This window comes from Papaver somniferum, chromosome 2, assembly GCF_003573695.1.
Source record: "Papaver somniferum cultivar HN1 chromosome 2, ASM357369v1, whole genome shotgun sequence".
In the NCBI taxonomy this organism is placed as follows: domain Eukaryota; kingdom Viridiplantae; phylum Streptophyta; class Magnoliopsida; order Ranunculales; family Papaveraceae; genus Papaver; species Papaver somniferum.
In genome coordinates, this window is record NC_039359.1 from 92,400,955 (window position 1) to 92,422,371 (window position 21,417).

General features: G+C 37.7%; 1 protein-coding gene across 1 annotated transcript; it reads left to right on the forward strand.

Annotated features, from left to right (window-relative positions):
* Positions 1 to 13,233: 13,233 nt before the first annotated feature.
* On the forward strand, positions 13,234 to 18,393 carry LOC113348411 (protein MEMO1-like). Its single transcript, XM_026592169.1, has 8 exons — positions 13,234 to 13,530; positions 13,620 to 13,704; positions 13,798 to 13,866; positions 15,035 to 15,147; positions 16,352 to 16,463; positions 16,539 to 16,682; positions 17,265 to 17,439; positions 18,071 to 18,393. Exons 1-8 carry the CDS (start codon positions 13,479 to 13,481, stop codon positions 18,197 to 18,199), a joined length of 879 nt encoding a protein of 292 aa, XP_026447954.1. The 5' UTR covers positions 13,234 to 13,478; the 3' UTR covers positions 18,200 to 18,393.
* The last annotated feature ends 3,024 nt before the right edge of the window (positions 18,394 to 21,417 follow it).

Below are 21,417 nucleotides of genomic sequence, written 5' to 3' on the forward strand. Positions count from 1 at the left end.
TTCTCTGTGAAATTAAGTTAACTTGAGTATGGAAATGGGAGTAAAAGATGAAATTAAGTTAGTTTTATATTTTCAATGTTGTTGTAGTAATAAGATTCGTTCAAGACTTGTGAAAGCAGATTTTAGACTTAATTTTAAATAAAAAATATAGGAAACTTAAATAAAAGTGATATGAAAAATATGGAAAAGACTGGGGCTATGGATTCCACTAATTACCAGTAACAAAGTGATTTATATTCCCTAATTATAATTATGCAAATCCTTCATTCAAATTGATTCTTAATATTGCAAAAGTTGATTTTTTAGAAATAACAATTGTAAATCGGAAGTATGGGACATCAATACCCTAGGCTAGCATGCTCCATCAATTGAAATAACAATTGTTTAACAAAAACCATTTTATCTATTTATTTATCAAGGCAAATAATCATATAATAATTGCATAAATTAAATAAAATAGAGATTACCACATTTCATTGGCGAAATAGCTTCCTCCATCGCCCTAGAGGATAGGTTTAGCTCATCATTGTGTAAACTTGCTCAAAATATTGATTCATGCTCAAAATTTGTTTACAAAGATGAAATGGAGAGAAAATAATGAAAATCGGGTGTTTGCAACGTTTATAATTGTTGCAAAACACTGTTACAAAGAACGATAAAAAAGAACTGTTGTTGTTGTATCTCTGCGACCCTCGTGTGGCCGTCGTTGTCACTGTAGCATGAACGACTGCCTCTGGTGGTCTTTTGTTCTTCGTGTTCTTCAGCAGCGGCAGAAATGGTGCGATTTTTTTCTCTTCTATTGTTGCTCTCTGCCTCTCCCAAACTCTCCTCCCCTCTCTACTGAACCTCAACGACTTATATAGCCTCACTGCACCCAAGTCTCGCATCATAATTGCATATAATTCTCTCTTCAATACTCTGCTATCACGGGATTATTTATTTTCCTTTTAAAACCCGTTCACGCGTCTGCAAGTGATTCTCCGTATCTGTTGTTGGTTATACACACTAAAACACGCTACTGAATGTCATTGTTTGGTTCGAACACTCTCAAGACACACGCACAACAAAGAATTTCACGGTAAATGGTGAGATATTCTCATGTACACTATCCATAATTAACCCGATAAATATATCCCAACTTAATCCAAGCAAAAGCCCATACCACGCCTGTTAATGTATGTCACGTCTTCCTCTGAAGATCCAGCCATTGAGTCTCACTAAAACTCCTCCAAATGATGAACTAAAAATCTGCCAGTGAAGAACCAAATTTTCCCGCCATTTTTCTGTTTGAAGGAAGAAGAAAGGTCAGTCTTTATCCAACGTCTTGGGTGCCAAATAACCAGTGGGTGCTATAGACAAATGGGCTACACATAGCCGTTGGTGCTCCATAGCAAAAGTGGGGGTCCGTATAGCAAATGTTCTCTGGGGGTACTCCGAGCAACTTTTTGAGCCAAATTTTCCAACAATATTTATTTCCAAAAAAATACCTACAAACACACTAAACACCATAATAAGTACGAAATCGAGTACTAAGAATACGGAACATTGAGGAAAAATTAGACACAAAAATGCGTCTATCAAATACTCCCAAACTTATTATTTGCTATTCCTCAAGCAAATCTAATCTAAAAAATAAAAATGACTACACTTAACATGTGCAGCAAGCCGTTAAACCACTAGGTGGCCCTAGTGGCGGAGTGTTGTCTACGGAGGGTTTACCAGAGGTGTACCCACAAAACCTTTACTCCAGACCCTAGATATCTACGCAGAACCTTGGAAAGCACTAAAGAATCTCCTTGGTTGGCATATTCTCATTGACTACAGGAGGAAGTACCCTGATGCGAAATTCCAATTGATGTACACGAGTTTGCACTCAGCATACTAAAATTCATATATAAGTGACAGAGCTCTACTCAGATTGTTGCTGTACATCATAACCGGAGTCAACCAATCATATGAAAAGATTAAGAAGATGGATAAAGAGATGGTTAAAAGTGAACGGTGTTTCCCATATCTGTTTAAAGGCATCTGCCAAGGTGAACTTATCCTAATGGACGTAGATACCGGTCTGACTAATATCAACACAACTTGCATATACAAGGGGACCATTGGTCGATAAAACTAACTCTAGGTCAACACAACTGGCATATACAAGGGCACCAGTGGTCGACTTTATTGAATTTATTCCGGTTGGTGTAATGGTCTGGTCTCATTCATTTTTTTTTGATGGTATCTCAATCACTCTATTCCACCCTAGCAAAGGTAACAACTTGAATCGCGTGCCCCACCAAATCACTTAAAAATAACAGAAGGATTAAGATTCAACGAGATATGGCGAAACTACCATGTTTTTTTTAATTCTAACACCTGAGCGTTGTGCTTTTATGAATAGACTCTTTAGGTGTTTCCATCTAATCAGATTGGTTCCTCAACTCCTACAACCAAGATGTTCCCATCCACTTAGATTGGTTAGTGCCAACCTTAATAAGCATAAATTTCTAGGCTCTGGAGTTTATTTATTGCAACTAAAAGCTAACAAAAAGTTTCTTCCCCACCCCCAAACTTAAATCTAACGTTGTCCTCAATGTTTCTAGTGAAAGAGCAATACCAAAAAGTAAAGTAACATGATGAATTAGTAAAGAAATAAGTCGGAAAGATAGTACCTGGGTGAAGAGAGAAATCAAAAACTAATATACAACATACAATCGCCTCGATGGTCAATCATGGGTAAACAGGGACCTCCTCAATATCACCTGTAGGAAAGGGCTCTAAAAAGGGTTTCAATCTCTGACCGTTAACCTTCGAAGAACTACTACCATCCGGTGTCTCGATCTCAACAGCTCCATGAGGAAAGACAGTGGGAACAATAAAAGGACCCGTCCACCGAGAACGTAACTTCCAAGGGAAAAGATGCAAGCGGGTATCATACAGAAGAACTTTTTGACCTGGAGAAAATGACTTTCTTAAGATATTTATATCATGCACAAGTTTCATTTTGTTCTTATACTCCTTAGCACTATCGTATGCATCTCTACGAATCTCTTCCAACTCATTGAGCTGGAGTTTCCAATGGGCTCCTGCCTTGTCGAGTGAAAAATTTAGCTGCTTAACAGCCCAATAAGCTCTATGTTCTAACTCAACAGGTAAGTGACATGCCTTGCCATAGACAAGCCGATAAGGGACATTCCAATGGGGTCTTAAACGCAGTACGGTAAGCCCATAAGGCATCAGTAAGCCTAGACGACCAGTCTTTCCGATTAGGATTAACTGTTTTCTCTAATATACGTTTTATCTCCCTATTGGAAACTTCTACCTGACCACTAGTCTGTGGATGATACGGGGTAGCTACCTTATGTGTAATACCATATTTTTCATCAAAAGCCTAAAAGGTCCATTACAAAAGTGCGACCCTCCATCACTAATTATAGCTCGCGGTGTACCAAAACGTGTAAGTATATTATTTTTCAAGAACTCAATCACAACCCTATGGTCATTGGTTTTACACGCAGCCGCCTCAATCCACTTAGAGACATAGTCTACAGCGACAAGGATGTATAAGTTACCAAAAGAATTAGGAAACGGACCCATAAAGTCAATACCCCACACGTCAAAGACCTCCACAACTAAAATAGGGTTCAAGGGCATCATGTTCCTACGGGAAATGGTTCCTAATTTCTGGCAACGTTCACAAGTCACACAGTAACTGTGGGAGTCTTTAAACAACGAAGGCCAATAGAATCCACACTGCAATATCTTAGCAGCAGTTTTCTTAGCACTAAAGTGACCCCACAAGCATGATCATGACAAAAGGAAATAATACTGGACTGGTCACTCTCAGGTATACATCTCCTAATAATCTGGTCTGGACAATACTTAAACAAATAAGGATCATCCCAAAGAAGTGCTTAACCTCAGCTAAAAACCTAGAACGATCTTGTTTACCCCAATGTTGGGGCATTCGACCAGTAACAAGATAGTTCACTATATTCGCATACCAAGGTAATTGGGTAACAAAGAACAATTGTTCATCAGGAAAGCTATCCCTTATAGGAAGGGAATCATCAGGGGAACTAACAACTAGCCTAGACAAGTGGTCTGCTACAACATTTTCGGCACCCTTTTTGTCTCTAATGTCTGGAGAAAACTCTTGCAACAAAAGGATCCACCTAATCAATCTAGGTTTTGTATCCTTCTTAGACAAAAGATATTTCAAAGCAGCATGATCAGTATATGATGATCTTAGAACCTAAGAGATAGGGTCTAAACTTGTCTAAGGCAAACACAATGGCTAACAGTTCCTTCTCGGTAGTGGTATAGTTCAACTGGGCATCATTCAGAGTTTTGCTAGCATAGTAAATCACATGAAGTAATTTGTTTTCTCGCTGACCTAGCACAACACCAATAGCATAATCTGAAGCATCACACATGATCTCAAAGGGTAGGTTCCAGTTGGGTGCCTGGACTATGGGGGCGGTAGTGAGTAAATTCTTAAGCTTCTCAAAAGCCTCTAAACAAGCATCATCAAAGACAAACTTAACATCTTTTGCAAGCAAATTGCAAAGAGGTCTAGAAATTAGGCTAAAATCCTTAATGAATCGACGATAAAAACCTGCATGCCCTAAGAATGACCTAATATCTCTTACGGTTTTTGGGACCTGTAAAGTCTTAATAAGGTCAACTTTGGCTTTATCTACCTCTATACCCTTAGAAGATACGATATGCCCTAAAACAATTCCTGAACGAACCATGAAGTGACATTTCTCCCAATTAAGCACTAAATTTTTCCTTACACCTAGTCAACACTAGTGACAAATGATGCAAGCACTCATCGAAAGACGAACCAAACACTGAAAAATCATCCATAAAGACCTCTAAGAACCGTTCTACCATGTCAGAAAATATGCTCATCATGCAACGCTGAAAAGTCGCAGGGGCATTACAAAGCCCGAAAGGCATGCGTCTATACGCAAAGGTACCAAAGGGACAGGTAAAAGTGGTTTTCTCCTGGTCTTCTGGGGAATAACGATCTGATTATATCCAGAGTAGCCATCTAAAAAGCAGTAGTGACTATGTCCAGCTAATCTCTCTAGCATCTGGTCGATGAAGGGAAGGGGAAAGTGGTCCTTCCTAGTGACCTTGTTCAATTTCCTATAGTCAATACAAACACGCCAACCCGTGGTCACTCGGGTCGGGATTAACTCATTGTTATCATTCTGGACTACAGTAATACCGGATTTCTTGGGTACAACCTGAACGGGGCTGACCCACTTACTGTCTGAAATGGGGTAGATAATGCCTGCATCTAACAACTTAAGGACCTCGTTTCGAACTACCTCTTTCATATTAGGGTTTAGTCGACGTTGCATCTCCCTAGAAGGTTTGGTATCACTCTCTAAATAGATCTGATGCATACAAACAGTGGGACTTATACCCTTAATGTCAGCTATGGTCCACCCTAAAGCTTCCTTGTTGTTTTGAAGGACGGTTACTAGCCTACTTTCCTGGTCACTATCCAAGACGGAAGAAATAATCACAGGTAAAGTCTCAGACGGGCCTAAAAACATATATTTCAGGGAATCTGGCAATGGTTTTAGGTCCAACTTAGGAGGCTCTTCTAATGAAGGAACTAGGGTAGACTTAGAAACTGGTAGTGGTTCGAACTTAGGTTTCCATCCATTACTAGTATCTAACAAAGGGGTTGAATCTAACAAAGCATTCACCTCATTAATCACATTATCATCATCAAAATCAATCCCAAAGTGAGCTAGGCATTTCTCTAATGGATCTTCTAACAAAGTGTTTGGTAATGACTCCTCGACTAATGTTCCTATCATGTTCACCTCTTCTATGTTCGAGTCATCTAGTTCAGAGGGTAGCTTACTAATATTAAAAATGTTCAGCTCAATAGTCATATTACCAAAAGACAATTTCATAATACCATTACGACAGTTAATGATCGCATTGGATGTAGCTAAAAACAGGGGACCTAAAATTACCGGTATCTGGTTCTCTGGGTCAGGGACAGGTTGGGTATCTAGGATAACAAAATCCACTGGATAAATAAACTTGTCAACCTCTATGAGAACATCCTCGATCACACCACGAGGAATTTTAACGGACCTATCAGCTAACTGAAGTGTCATCTGGGTAGGTTTCATCTCACCAAGTCCTAGCTTAAGGTACACATGATATGGTAGTAAGTTCACACTAGCTCCTAAGTCAAGCAACGCTTTCTCAACACGGTATTTACCTATTGTGCAAGAAATGGTAGGGACCCTGGGTCTTTATACTTAGGAGTAGTGGTATTCTGAATAATAGAACTCACCTGACTAGCTAGAAAGGCTTTCTTCTGGACATTAAGCTTTCGCTTTCGCGTACACATATCCTTGAGAAACTTGGCATAAGAGGGAATCTGCTTAATTGCATCTAGTAGTGGAAGGTTGATAGTTACCTGCTTAAAAACCTCCAATATATCATTAAAATTGGACTCCCTCTTAGTTGGAACTAGCAGCTGTGGGAATGGGGATCTAGGGACAAAGCCGGGCTCAATATGACCCTCATTGGTCTCTTTAGAGACTCTATCAGTCTCCTCAGTTTCTGGTTCAGAAGGGTGAACTACAACATGTTCACTATCAGACATGGAAACCTTGTTGTCTATCACTCTACCACTCCTAAGGGTTTTAATAGCATTCACATGATCAGATGGTCTTTCACCTATTTCATTAATTCCTCTAGGGTTGGGTTGAGTCTGACTAGGAAACTTACCTCTTTCTCTTAAAGACTCATTTATCTGACTAACCTGGGTTCTCAACTCGGAAATAGCCTGAGAGTTAGCCTGACCTATTCTCTTATTTTTTTCTAAATCTTGAGCAACAAATTGCTGAAACTGCACAGTGTTACGAGTTAACAAAGCAAGAGACTCTTCTAAACTCATAATCTTCTTATCCGAAGGGTTCTGAAACTGTGCCGGAGCTGAAGGATTCTTAGTATAGCCATCCTGGGGGAACCTGAGTGTTACTAGACTGACCTTGATTCTGGCCCTTGGACCAAGAAAGGTTTGTATGGCTTCTCCATCCAGGGTTATAGGTTTCTGAATATGGGTCAAACTTCGGTCGGTTATCAAACCTAGTGTTGTTATAAAGGGCATTGGCTTTCTCTTCAACAACATTGCCTTCCCAAAAAGGCTCATTTCTTCCACTACCACTAGAATGACCTAATTCTAAGGCTTATAACCTTTTGGCTATAGATGCTATTTTGGCATCTGACTCATAAGATCCTTCTACCCTATTAACATTTTCTCTACTTCGAAGAATTGTTTTCTGGGGTTCCCTACTATTTTTCCATTGTTGGGTCTTATCGGCGATTTCATTCAAAAATGGCATCGCTTCATCAACAATTTTATTCTCAAACCCACCTGTGCATAAAGACTCAACCATGGTTATTGTTGAATAATCTAAACCCTCGTAGAGGATCTGAACTAACCTAACCTTCTCCAAACCATGATGAGGACATTGAGATATCAAGTCATTGAACCTTTATAAGTACCTATATAGAGATTCTCCCTCTTGTTGGGCAAAAGTACATATTTGTGTCCTAATAGACGATGTTTTATGCCTTGGGAAAAACTTATGTATAAAGGCATAAGTAAGTTGGTCATAGGTTTCAATTGACTCGGAGTCCAAACTATACAACCAAGATTTAGCTTTATCTTTTAAGGAAAAGGGAAATAACCTAAGTTTCAACGCATCATCACTTAGGTTTTTAATTTTCAGAGTACTACAAACTTCCTCAAATTCCCTAACATGAAAATAGGGGATCTCATTCTCCTTCCCTAAAAACATTGGGAGCATCTGTAAAGTCACAGGTTTCAGTTCATAATTTGCCTCGGTTTCAGCTAACTTGATACAAGACGGACGAGAGGTCCTAGTTGGGTTTAGCAAAGCTTTCAAAGTTGTCATTTCTGGTACTACCAAAGGACTAGGAGTACTAGGGGTACTTTCTTCACGAAGAGACAGATTCTCAAAACTGAAGTTTCCAAAAACGGGGCTTTCAAAAGAAGAGTCTTCGAGCTCCCCGCCTTCACAAGAAGAACTACTAGGTTTGTCACTAATCAAACGACCTAGAGTGTTTATTTTTAAAGCCAGTTTAAAAACTTCGGGCATACACTAGAAAAAAAATTAAAAAAAAAAGTCCTAAAAAGGAAGGGATGTTCTATGCAAACACAAACAAGGCTGACTCCACCACAGCAAACCCACTTATTTCTAGCAAACAAAAAGCATGATGGCTCCACTTAGATTGTTTCTAGACCAGCTTATAATCCTTCGAACGGGAATTCGTTACAATTTAATCAAACCCCTCTGGAATCAATCCGAGTTAAAGTAAGTTGAATAGAGGCGAGGGAAGCTCGGTGGAGCTTTGATACCCAAGGCCTCACCGGTATTACAAGGCGGCGCAGTCACACATTCAACTTACAGAAACCGTCAAGAACTTCGAAGTATGCTTAAAAGAGTAACCAATATTTTTCGAATGACTTTCCTTTTAAGCTTGTTACCCTATCGGTCTCGTTCTAGTCAAAATTTTAGGCTTAGTTTCGCGTTTGGTGTCGTTTTCCTAAGGCGGGCAAGAAGAGAACGGTGATGAAATCCGAAACCTTATCTTGTATGGCCAGTCCTTACCCTTTACTAGGAAATTAAAGCAGTCGTTTTCAAGTCCCCAACATATATGCATACGAACGAAGACAGTGACTCGCTGACAGGGGATTCGCGAGTGTTTCGACAAACTTACCTCCCGTACCAGACGGGGGATGAACCTTTGTAGTCGACTCGGGCCACGACTCCTATGTCATGTACGAACCCGAGGGGCCGAGGTGATATCGTAATCACCGTCCTTCTCTGCAAACAGTTTATATTTAAACTACCCTTCCGTAGGGTTTAAAAATAATGTCCCAAAATTTAAAGTCCAAAGTCCAAAAATATAAAGTGCAAAAGAAAAAGAAAGTCTAAAAAAAAATCTACAAAAATAAAAATGCCTCTTTTTTTTTATAAAATAAAAAAATCTTCTTCTTTCGCTCCTTTCGCTTTGCCTTTCACTCGAAGTCTTTAATTATTCACCAAAAGCTTTGGCAAAATTTTCTTTTGCTCCAAATTCCGATTTCTGTAAGAAAAAGACAAAAACCCAAAAACGTAAAGAAGAACAAATAAAATAAAAACCTAAAAAAAAAATATCTAAAAACTCTAGCCTAAAGACAAGTCCGCGTCGGCGGCGCCAAAAATTGATGTGATTTTCAATGTTGTTGTAGTAATAAGATTCGTTCAAGACTTGTGAAAGCAGATTTTAGACTTAATTTTAACTAAAAAATATAGGAAACTTAAATAAAAGTGATATGAAAAATATGGAAAAGACTGGGTCTATGGATTCCACTAATTACCAATAACAAAGTGATTTATATTCTCTAATTATAATTATGCAAATCCTTCATTCAAATTGATTCTTAATATTGCAAAAGTTGATTTTTTAGAAATAACAATTGTAAATCGAAAGTATGGGACATCAAAACCCAAGGCTAGCATGCTCCATCAATTGAAATAACAATTGTTTAACAAAAACCATTTTATCTATTTATTTATCAAGGCAAATAATCATATAATAATTGTATAAATTAAATAAAATAGAGATTACCACATTTCATCGTCGAAATAGCTTCCTCCGTCGCCCCAGAGGATAGGTTTAGCTCATCATTGTGTAAACTTGCTCAAAATATTGATTCATGCTCAAAATTTGTTTACAAAGATGAAATGGAGAAAAAATAATGAAAATCGGGTGTTTGCAACGTTTATAATTGTTGCAAAACACTGTTACAAAGAACGATAAAAAAAACTGTTGTTGTTGTATCTCTGCAACCCTCGTGTGGCTGTCGTTGTCACTATAGCATGAACGACTGCCTCTGGTGGTCTTTTGTTCTTCGTGTTCTTCAGCAGCAGCAGAAATGGTGGTTCTCTGGTGCGATTTTTTTCTCTTCTGTTGTTGCTCTCCGCCTCTCCCAAACTCTCCTCCCCTCTCTACTGACCCTCAACGACTTATATAGCCTCACTGCACCCCAGTCTCGCATCATAACTGCATATAATTCTCTCTTCAATACTCTGCTATCACGGGAATATTTTTTTTCCTTTTAAAACTCGTTCACGCGTCTGCAAGTGATTCTCCGTATCTGCTGTTGGTTATACACACTAAAACATGCTACTGAATGCCATTGTTTGGTTCGAACACTCTCAAGACACACGCACAACAAAGAATTTCACGGGAAATGGTGAGATATTCTCATGCACACTGTCCATAATTAATCCGATAAATGTAGACCAACTTAATCCAAGCAAAATCCCATACCACGCCTGTTAATGTCTGTCACGTCTTCCTCTGAAGATCCAGCCATTGAGTCTCGCTAAAACTCCTCCAAATGATGAACTAAAAATCTGCCAGGGAAGAACCAAACTTTCCCGCCATTTTTATGTTTGAAGGAAGAAGAAAGGTCAGCCCTTATCCAACGTCTTGGGTGCCAAATAACCAGTGGGTGCTATAGACAAATGGGCTACACATAGCCGTGGGTGCTCCTTAGAAAAAGTGGGGGTCCGTATAGCAAATGTCCTCCGGGGTAATCCGAGCAACTTTTTGAGCCAAATTTTCCAAAAATATTTATTTCCAAAAAAATACCTACAAACACACAAAACACCATAATAAGTACGAAATCGAGTACTAAGAATACGGAACATTGAGGACAAATTAGACACAAAAATGCGTCTATCACACAACAATGCTTATGTCCATCATTGGTTATGTAATCTAAACTCTCATTTCAATCATTGAAACATTCTTAGAGGACGTTATATAGTTGTTACACCATTTCTCGTCAAAGCAATTTTCAAGATGATTGAAACATATCATGACTTCCGTCACATGGTAAAGATAAACTTGATCGAAGCAAAAAGCTTACCAACACATATTTCGAGATATAGATAGGCGAGGTATACTCGGCTCGAAATACCAAATGTGTATAATCCAAGTCTATATATATATAGCATACGACTTTTTGTCTCAAAGAGTAGGAGATAGAGTAGATAGACTTTTGAGTGATAGATAAGTTCAAGTCTTCACATACCTTTTTGTCGAGAAGTTCCACCGGTTCCTTGAGTAGTTCTTCTACTTGTATGATGAATCGCCATGAAGTCCTTGAGCTCAACTACACTTTATATCCTAATCCGAGACTTAGCTATAATAGACTATAAATCAAGACTTATAGTTTTGATCACTAACATTGACAAACATGCTTGAGATAGCAACGCATGCGAGTTCGACCGAGCAATGCTCTAACAATCTTCATCCTATTTTTTTTATTATGTAATATTAATTTTTTACAAAACTACGAAAATTTATTGGTTTTTTTCTTATGATTTCGGATCCGATATCCTATATCCGGATAAAAGTTCGGATACAAATTCAAAGTGAAAAATATTATATCCATTAAGATCTTGAATCAAATTCGAATACTGTATTGAATTTTTAGATTCGGATACTGATACACCATATCCGCATTCATATGCATCCATTCACACCCTTAGGTGAGACTCTAATCCACATCTTCAATAAATTTCAATCCTTTTCTGATAAATAAAAATCCATATCTTTAATAAATTTCAATCCTTTTCTGATAAAAAAAAAACCAAGTCAGGAGGCTATAGAAACCAATGCTAACCACAGATTTAGTAGAGGCACCTACTGGCACTATGACCTTTTTTAAGCTAAGTCCTATGGGCTAGATTGAGCTGTTAGATTAGCCAAAAAGTGTTGCAGTTCAAAAAAAAAAGTGTTGTCTATTTGTTAACACTAGTTCTCTCTCCTAATATTTGCTCGCAGTTGAACTAGCAGCGAGATAGTAGCGTTGAATGGTTCAGCGCTTCAAAAATTACCTTTTCGCTGAATGGTTCGGCGCATATTGATTTATTTTTTGATCTGACGGCTGAGATTGGTTGCGCTGAACCAAACAGCACTGAGCAATAGTCCTAGATGACGTTGACTGTTAAGGCTTAGTCCTATGGTGTGTTAATCTAGCAGCTAGATTAGCAGTCCACGTCAGCCTGGACAACCTCCTAAGTGCTATGGTAGTGCTAATCTAGCATTCCAATCGGGGAATAAGACAACGTTGGGCGTTGAATCACTCAACGCAAAACCTTTTTTCATTTTTTTATCTTTTACGAAAAGTGTGTCGTATTATTTATTTATTATTATTATTCTATGCACCAACATCATTGGTTAACGATCAGAGAAAGAAAAGGAAAGAGATAGAGAACAGACAACAAAGATGAAATCACGGAAAGTGAGAAAGAGGGGCTAGTACTCTAGTTAATCTAGTGAGATAATAAGTGATGCATCAACTGTCTGTGATGCATATGAGAGAGAGATGGTCTAGTCTAGTGAGAAGATAGAGGTTGAATGTTAATTGTGAATAGTGACTGATGGGAATTCAGAGTGCCAACGCGTTTTCATTCAGCGTTCACTGTCTGCGTGTTTCCAAACAACGCAGATTCTCCCCGGTGCTGAACTATTCAGCGAAAAGGTAATTTTTGTTGTGCTGAATCATTCAGCACAACTATCTCGGTACTACTTCAACTGCAAGCAAATACTATCAGAGAGAACTAGTGGTAACAAATAGATGACACTTTTTTTTTTTGAACTGCCACATTTTTCTGCTAATCTAGCAACTCAATCCAGTCCATGGGACTTAGCCTAATCTAGTTGCTGGATTAGTACTCCCATAAGACTTAGGCTAAGTCCAATGGGCTAGATTGAGCTGCTAGATTAGCAGAAAAGTGTTGAAGTTCAAAAAAAAAGTGTTGTCTACTGTTAACACTAGTTCTCTTTCCTAGCATTTGCTCGCACTTGAACTAGCAGCGAGATAGTAGCGCTGAATGGTTTAGCGCCACAAAAATCACCTTTTCGCTGAATGGTTCAGCGCTGGGAGATTTATTTGTTGATCTGACGGCTGAGATTGGTTGCGGTGAACCAAACAACGCTGGGTGCTGATGTGGATTGTTGATCTAGCTACTAGATTAACACTACCATAAGACTTAGGAGGTTGTCCTAGCTGACGTGGACTTACTAATTTAGCTGCTTGATGCCTAGATTAGCACCCTAAGATTTATAGCCTTAAGGGCAGGTGGCCAACAGTGGTTCACTATTTGTCAACCCTATTCTCACTAAAGGAATCAAAGTTTGGTGGAGAAAGTGGAATCTACTCCTATATAAAACTCTTTTAAGTCAGAAATGCTGTTAGAAATTCGATGCGTGTCATAACTATAACTTATCTCTTTCCGGAAAGATCGAAGTGGGAAGTATTCATTTAGGCAGTGTATTTCGTACTGAAGTTAGGGTTCCATCTTATCCTTTTTTTTCACAAATTCCTGACAAAAAAAAATTAATCCAAGAAAATGGAGAGATTGAGAAAAGCATCACATGCAGGATCATGGTACACTGATAACCGTAAGTTATTTTTAATCATCATTATGATCTATCTTCAGTCGTTACTCTATATTTTTTGGGATTTTAATGCTGTCCTTTTATATTTTCAGCTACAAAATTAGGGGCAGAGCTTGATGGGTGGCTCCAAGCAACTGGCCTTGCTAAATCGCCTGATGTAAGAGGGGTCATTGCTCCGTAAGTTACACAAATTTGACTTTAACCTTTGATTGGAGGGTCCCAACAGCTGAGTTAAGCTAATTCTTTTGATTGGTGTGTTTTATGGTACAGGCATGCTGGTTATTCATACTCAGGTCGCTGTGCAGCATATTCATTTGCTAATATAGACCCTACTAATATGTGAGCCAATTTGTTTTTTCTAATTTTTGGTTTGTCATACTGCTCTTATTTTGTGTCGTAACTTTTTCTTTCAAGCATCATTTGGGTATTTCGTTCTTAAAAATAAAAATTGATGGATGATAAGCTGTCATAGTGTTTGGAGATTGGAGTAAGAATCATCATTATGTTTCTACATCCTAATCATGTATCTGGTGTTACTCTTTACTATGACCCAGTTTCTACATAGGAGTATTTGTTGGTGAATTAGAACTTATGGAGAAATGAGAACTTTGGAATTACAAGATAGCCTAGTTCAAACATCATGTAGTTATTTGATTATGTGAATATACATTTTGCTGGTACTCTGCTTACTTGTGTCGAACCCTAGGAGCAAAGCTAAGTATGCCTAAACAGTTGAGTTAGTCTATGTAGCATTTAATACATCATTAAGCATCATAGTTTGCTGCTATCTTTCATGTCTGAACATGTAGTTTTAGAAACCAGAAGATGACTAATTTGTTTATGATGCCATATCAATATCAAACAAGAGTGCAGACACTCCAACAGGAGAGTGGAGGTAAAGTGAAAGAATTGCATAACGAATTGGTTTACGTTATTGCCACATTGTTATTTATCGTATTTTGTGGGAGGTTGAGGCAGGATACAGTTTACATATGTGAGTTGCCAGTTTGTGTGGTGAATGGTGTCTCACATTATGAGGAGTGTCTGGAGGTTGAGATTAGAAGAAAGATTCTTTGAGAACCAGTCACCCAAGCTGTAATACAGGAATGCTGGAAACCATGTTCAGTAGGCTGTATATAGCATGAACAATAGACTAAAATAGGGGTTAGGTGGAAAGAGAAAAGATACCAAGGTACAAGCAATGGAAAAAACACCATACTTCACCTGTTAATAGAAGGTTCTTGACATTTGTACGTTGCAAATGAAAAAACTGAACATCTTTGCGGATGATGTGTACGTTGTGTCATCTTAGGATAACCATTGGATAACATTTGTATTAGTTCTATTGTTTTGGAATAGTTAGGTTATGTTTCTGGAATTTTTTGAGCTGTCTAATCTTACATCTAACCGTTTTTGCTCCATCCTAGTTAAGACAGTACTTGTGAAAAACCAAGTAATGTAGCATCTGTAAATAAATTGCTAATATTACGTCAGTGATCCGTTTCAGTACTCGGGTGTTTCTTCTTGGCCCATCTCACCATTATTACACTCCAAAATGTGCCCTCTCAACAGCCACAGCTTACAAAACACCTCTGGGAGACCTACCTATTGATTTGGAAGGTACATAAACGTTGTCTCTAAAACTTGTTGCATAAGTCCTTTCTGAATGCATATGATCGAAGAACAAGTTTCTATTTTTTGAGCTTGTGACCTTGCAATTCTGTTAAATCTGATGTAGTATACTAATTTTAGGTAGTAATTCACTTTGACAAAGTTCACTGGGATGGTTTTCATTTGAAAGATTCATATGGTGCTTTTATGTCAGTAGAAATAGTGTACGATCCTGAATGACTATCTTTCTTCTCTCTTCTTTGACCAAATGTGCTTTCTTAGTTATGTCTTTCCACACTGTTGAAGCAATATGAGGGTCTAACAGCAGATCCCCAGAACTTGCTTAACTTTAGTATGCCATTTATTGTTTCCTGTTCATACAACAAGAAAAGGTTAAAGATTTAGCTTCAGTGTCGGCCAATTTTTTCTCTTGTTGCATTAGGAAATGAGAATTCCTTGTTTGAGAGCAAAAAGAGCAAATCTTTTATTGAAAACAAAAACCTATCAGCATTTATAGGTATTTCAATTCAAACACTTTCCCTTCTTTACATGATATTTAGTGCAGTACTACATCTAATTTCCCCATTTACACTCTACAAAAATAAAATATTTTAGTCTGTCTATGATATTTTGTGTGTCTATATTCTTTCCGTTAAGGATCTGTCCGTTCCTTGAATTCCAGATTATCCAACATATTGTGTATGGGATTTATCTCGTGATTCTTACACCTCTATTCACATGCCTACCTTCTTACCGAGCGCAAAATTCATCTTCTAAGTTTCCTGCAATCGCGGATCTTACCTTGTAACTCTTTATGCCAATATTTTCCAAGCAATTTGACAAACATATGTGAGGTTATCTCTTCCTCTTGATGTCAAGCTCCACATTTGCTGATAAAACTCATACCTCAATATGAGATTGTCAAGAGTAGGAACTGTATTTTGAAATGCAAACCAAAGTAAACACGATGCCTTGGTAGGTATTTGCTTATCCCAAACTACAAAGTGATTGATATGAAATTTGTAGTGCATGTGCACGTTTTCTTTTCTATAGCAGCTCTAAAAGGAAACACTAAGCATCTAATTTTTTTCAGAAAAGAAATATTCAAATATATGAGTTTCAGTGCCAATGAAAAAATAAATCTGTGAAGGTCCACTGAAACAAATGGTCGAGAAATATTCTTTGACGTGTGCTTTTTTTCTTGGATGACCAGTCATTGAGGAGCTACAGGCAACTGGAAAATTTGAACTTATGGATCTTCAAGTTGACGAAGCAGAACACAGCATGGAAATGCACTTGCCATATCTTGTCAAAGTATTTCAGGGGTAATCTGTTATTCTGTTTTCAACTCCTCTTCTTAACTGCTCTTCTCTTGTACTGATGTTATATTGTTGATCCAGTTGCCGTGTAAAAATTGTACCCATTCTTGTTGGCGCTCTTAACTCTCAAATTGAAGCCATGTACGGGAAACTGCTGGCCAAATATGTGGATGACCCGAATAATTTCTTTTCTGTATCATCGGATTTCTGCCATTGGGGATCTCGGTAAGTTCAAGAAGTTTTTATGGAATATAGTGTTATTTTTCAAATTTAAACTGTATGAATCAATACTGAAAGTTTTCATCTGCGAAGATTAAACAAAGCCAGAGAAGAAGTGAAGATATCTTACTCATTTTTAGGGTCCCACCAATCCTGTAACTTGTCAATAACACAGGGTTCTCCTGGTTACTTGGTTGCCACAAATGTCATACAACATTAGTTTACTTCAACGAAAAATTGTAGTTTTACTTGACCTTTCTAGATGCCATACGGCCCATACCTTCAGTAGATTTATTTTGTGCCTCTACTCTAATCAAGTTTCTCAAACAACTTACTTTAACTATCAATACACATGAGTTCTGAATTCTATATATTCTTCATCTTATTTGGGGCCCTTGATGAAGGTAGAGTACCTACCCCATATTTATTTCATCTCTATTATCATTGAATTGTTGTTTATTTTCATTATTAATTTTCTTTTACATGTTCATGGGTAATGCAATAGATGCAAAAGTAAGGGGGATTGGGTTCTTCATTTAGACTGGGTGTTGCAGTTGTTTGAGTTCTATCTTTCCCTATGTCTTCCAGGTTTAATTTTATGCACTATGATCGAAAACATGGAGCCATCCACGAGTCCATTGAAGCCTTAGACAAGATGGGAATGGATATCATAGAATCAGGGGATGCAGAAGCCTTCAAAAAGTACCTCTCTGAGTATGAAAATACCATATGCGGTCGCCACCCCATCAGTGTTTTTCTCCACGTAACTCTCTATCTCACCCTCTCTTTTTGTTTATGCTAATCACATCCCATTTTGGTCCACGTGGATGTCTGGCTAACAATATAGTAGTTATCAACAGTACGTTTCTATAGCATTGTTGAGGCATCTGGAACTGAATTTTTTCTGTTAGTTAGGTCCCTGTTTTGTCACTCAATTAAGTTCAACAGTGACTGGGATAATCGGTGTATGCTTAATATCTGACTGCTCTGCTGACAAATGTTAATGATAATTGGCAAAAGTAAGTGAAGGACACAAAGTTATGACATTAGAATGGTATCCCTTTTTCCTATGGTTTATTTGTAGAGCAGTGGAAGTTTATAAACTGGATTGGAGCATGGACCCATTATAAACAAGCATGAGATTCAAAATTATAGCCAACAAAAAAAAAACTTAAACTAGAAGAGAAATTAGGTGGCGTCTATCTTCTCTGGTATACTGTTGCATCTTTCAAAAGTCTAGTATTAAAATTGGGGAAAATTAGAATAGAGTAATTTTTATGTTTTATTTTTTATGCATCTTTTTTTGATAAGAAATTTTTCATTTATCACAATGTCTGTTGTTATTCTCAGCTACTGTGACTGATAAAATGAAGTTTTTACTTTTGAACCACCAGATGTTGAAGAACTGCTCGACAAAAATAAAAATTAATTTTCTACAGTACGACCAGTCTAGTCACTGCAAAACAACAAGGGATAGCAGCGTCAGTTACGCATCTGCTGCAGCAACAAAGGTGGATACCTGAAAGAAAGATCTGAATTGTAGATGTTATCTGAACATTTATGCAACACTGAATAGGGTTGTGTTTGTAATGTTTTACATTTATGTCCGAGCATGTCTGTGTAATTTTTTTTTAGAACTACTCATGATTAATCCAAGTACTCATCTTTTAGCCAATTAGCTTTCTACTTCATTACAGGTTGATTAGTTTCCTATGTAGACCCATCTTTAGTCTGTGCACCTCTGTCCTAACATTCCTTGTTATTTGTTTCCTTTCTTGGATAAAACTCAAGTGTTAAGGAGCTCATTCTAACAAGCCTGTTATATGGGCGGCATGGTTTATTAGAGGGGCGGCATTCTAATAGGACAAAAAGGGTCATTACATGATCATTCAATATATCCCTTATCAAAAAGATACTGGAAATGATAAATTAACCCTCATTATTGATAACCTAGTTTGGTGATGATAATCAAGTTTAGTGTTCTTGATTAATTTCACTTATATTAACTCTAAATCAAAACCAAAACCAGATTTTTAGAGTTAAAAAACAAAAAAAAGTTTAGAAGAGAAGAAAAAGAAAAACTTATATGATATTTGTGAAACTTGTGAAACCCTAGATTTTGATTCACTCAACCAAAATGAGTGATTCCAGTTGCAAATTTGAGATGGGTGAATCTCTGTATGATAGAGAAAACAAGTACTACATACCTCTTGATGGAGATCCTGATATGGAGTATTTGCTAGATGGTAGAGATGTTTTAACCCAAGATGAAGGTCAATCTCAACCAATTGAAGAAATTAACCAAGAAAGTGAAGAACCCATCACTGAAAATGATCAGGTATACTTCTAAACTAGTTCCCATTAGCTTTTTGTTGCTCAAAATTATCTAAAGTACGTAAAAGAATCAAATTTTTAAAAATTTCAGAAGAACATACGGTTGGAATTGAGCTTGGGACCAACCGTAAGTGCAGGTTACGGTTCCTAATGTATCGATTACCAACCATAACTGGTTCAATTTTTGGGAAAACCCAGAAATAAATCAGTTACAGTTGGTAAAATTTGTTTCTTTACGAACCATATGTAGCTTACGGTTGATAATGGAGTGCTATGGTTACCAACCGTAACTCTTCGTGTGCATGGCAGTATTTACTGCACATGCTACGGTTCATAAGTTGTAAAAAGATACCAACCGTATGTATGTTACGCTGTGTTAAGGACTTTTCCTTTCCAACCGTAAGATATCCTGTGTGTTGAAATTTTATTTTGCTAGATATACAGTTTGTAAGAATAAAGAATTACCAGCCGTATGCTACATACGGTTGGTATATGATTACAGTTAAGAACCGTAACTCTGTTACGGTTTTTGTTTACTCTTTTTTTACCAACCGTATTTGTGTATTTGTTTTCGTTTTGTTGCTTCGTTTAGACTAATGTTGGTATATTTTTGTCCAGGTCGTTGATGTACCTCCCCTAATGGATGAACAACCTTTAACAAATGAAATTCTCACCCAAGATTCTAGCTTTCACTATTTAACCGAGGAGACATGGGGTGACAAAGAAGATGCAAATAAGTGGGCTAGAGAACAAGGCAAGTTGATTAAGTGTATCATAGTTTGTAATAGTACCACTAGTGATATTGCCTTTCAAATGGTTTGCGAGTGTAGTGGAAAACATAAAAGTCACGCAAAAAAAGGTACTGTGCACCAATCAAAGACAAAGAGGAAGATGACTACTTTCTCTAAGAAGACCGGATGCCCCTTCAAGCTTCAATTTGAAAGGAACGCGGCTAAAAATTTCTTCTTGGAGAAAGTTGTATGCGGTAGTCATAACCACCCTATACCGGATAGTTTGCTAACACACGCTTATGCTGGACGCCTTACCGAAGAAGAAGAGAAGATCGTAGAGTCATTGACACAAATTCGTATGAAGCCCATTGATATCCTCGCTCACTTAAAGGAAAGAAACCCCCAAAATGCTTCTACTTTGCCTAACATCTACAACGCAAGAACAATATTTAAGAATAAGAAATGGGAACAAAGGAATGAAATGCAATAATTAAGGCATTTGGGGGAGACGCATAATTACACGGTTTTCCACGATGAAGATGAGAAAGGACAAATAAAACATCTTTTATTGGATCATCCCGATTTTGTAACGTTGGCACGGTGCTCTCATCAAGTGCTTCTAATGGATTGCACATACAAAACCAACAAGTTTGAGATGCCGTTTCAACATTGTCGGGTAAACTTCTACAAATGCTCCTTTTAATGTTGGTTTTTGCTTCTTGAAAAATGAGCTCGAAGAGAGCTATGTGTGGGCATTAAACCAAGTGAAGCTATTCTACGTAGAGGGATACACTCTAAAGGTGATTATTACCGACAAATAACAAGCTTTGTTGAATGCAATAAAGAAGGTTTTCCCCGAAGCTCACAACCTTCTTTGCACGTTCCACTTGTGGAATAGTATTGAAACTAAGTGCATGCGCATTATCCGTCCAACCAAAAAAGGCGAAATGGATAGAATAAAGAAACTACCGGTAGATCAACAAAAGGAAGCCAAAGAGAAATTTAAGAAGGATGACAAGTTGGCGGAACTAAAATTGGAGAGTTTCAAATCGGAGTGGAGAGCCTTGGCACATTCTATCACCGTGGATGAATATGAGGATAGACTTCGTATGTTAGTGGCTTATTGGAAAAGAAGTTATCCAAGTTTGGTGAAGTATTTTTTGGATAAGTGGTTGATCCGCACAAAGAGAAGTTTGTAGCGGCGTTCACTAACCAATATAGGCACTTTGACAACCAAGATACAATCACGGTGGAGTCATCTCACAACCGGTTGAAGAAGAAACTTCATAGTAGTAATGGTGGGTTGGTTACGGTATTCGAATCCATGGATGCGTATTTCCGCCGTGATCACGATCGAGTTACGGAGTCTTTTGAAAAAAGCAAAGGTAAACTACACACAAAATGGTTAGACAATTCGTGGCTAAGAGGAATTACATTTCAAGTTTCACACCGCGCAATTGATAGGATAATGTATGAAGTACAACATTTTGAATTGGGGGATTATGAAGAAGAGTGTGTTTGTCCAAACATGACAAGTTTGGGACTCCCATGTCGGCATGTTATAGCCACATACCAAGAAAAAGTGATCCCGCTTCGAGATGTTGATCCCTTTTGGAAACAATTATCATTCCGTGAAACATTAATTGATCGAGATTGGAAAATCTCTAGCCAAGAAA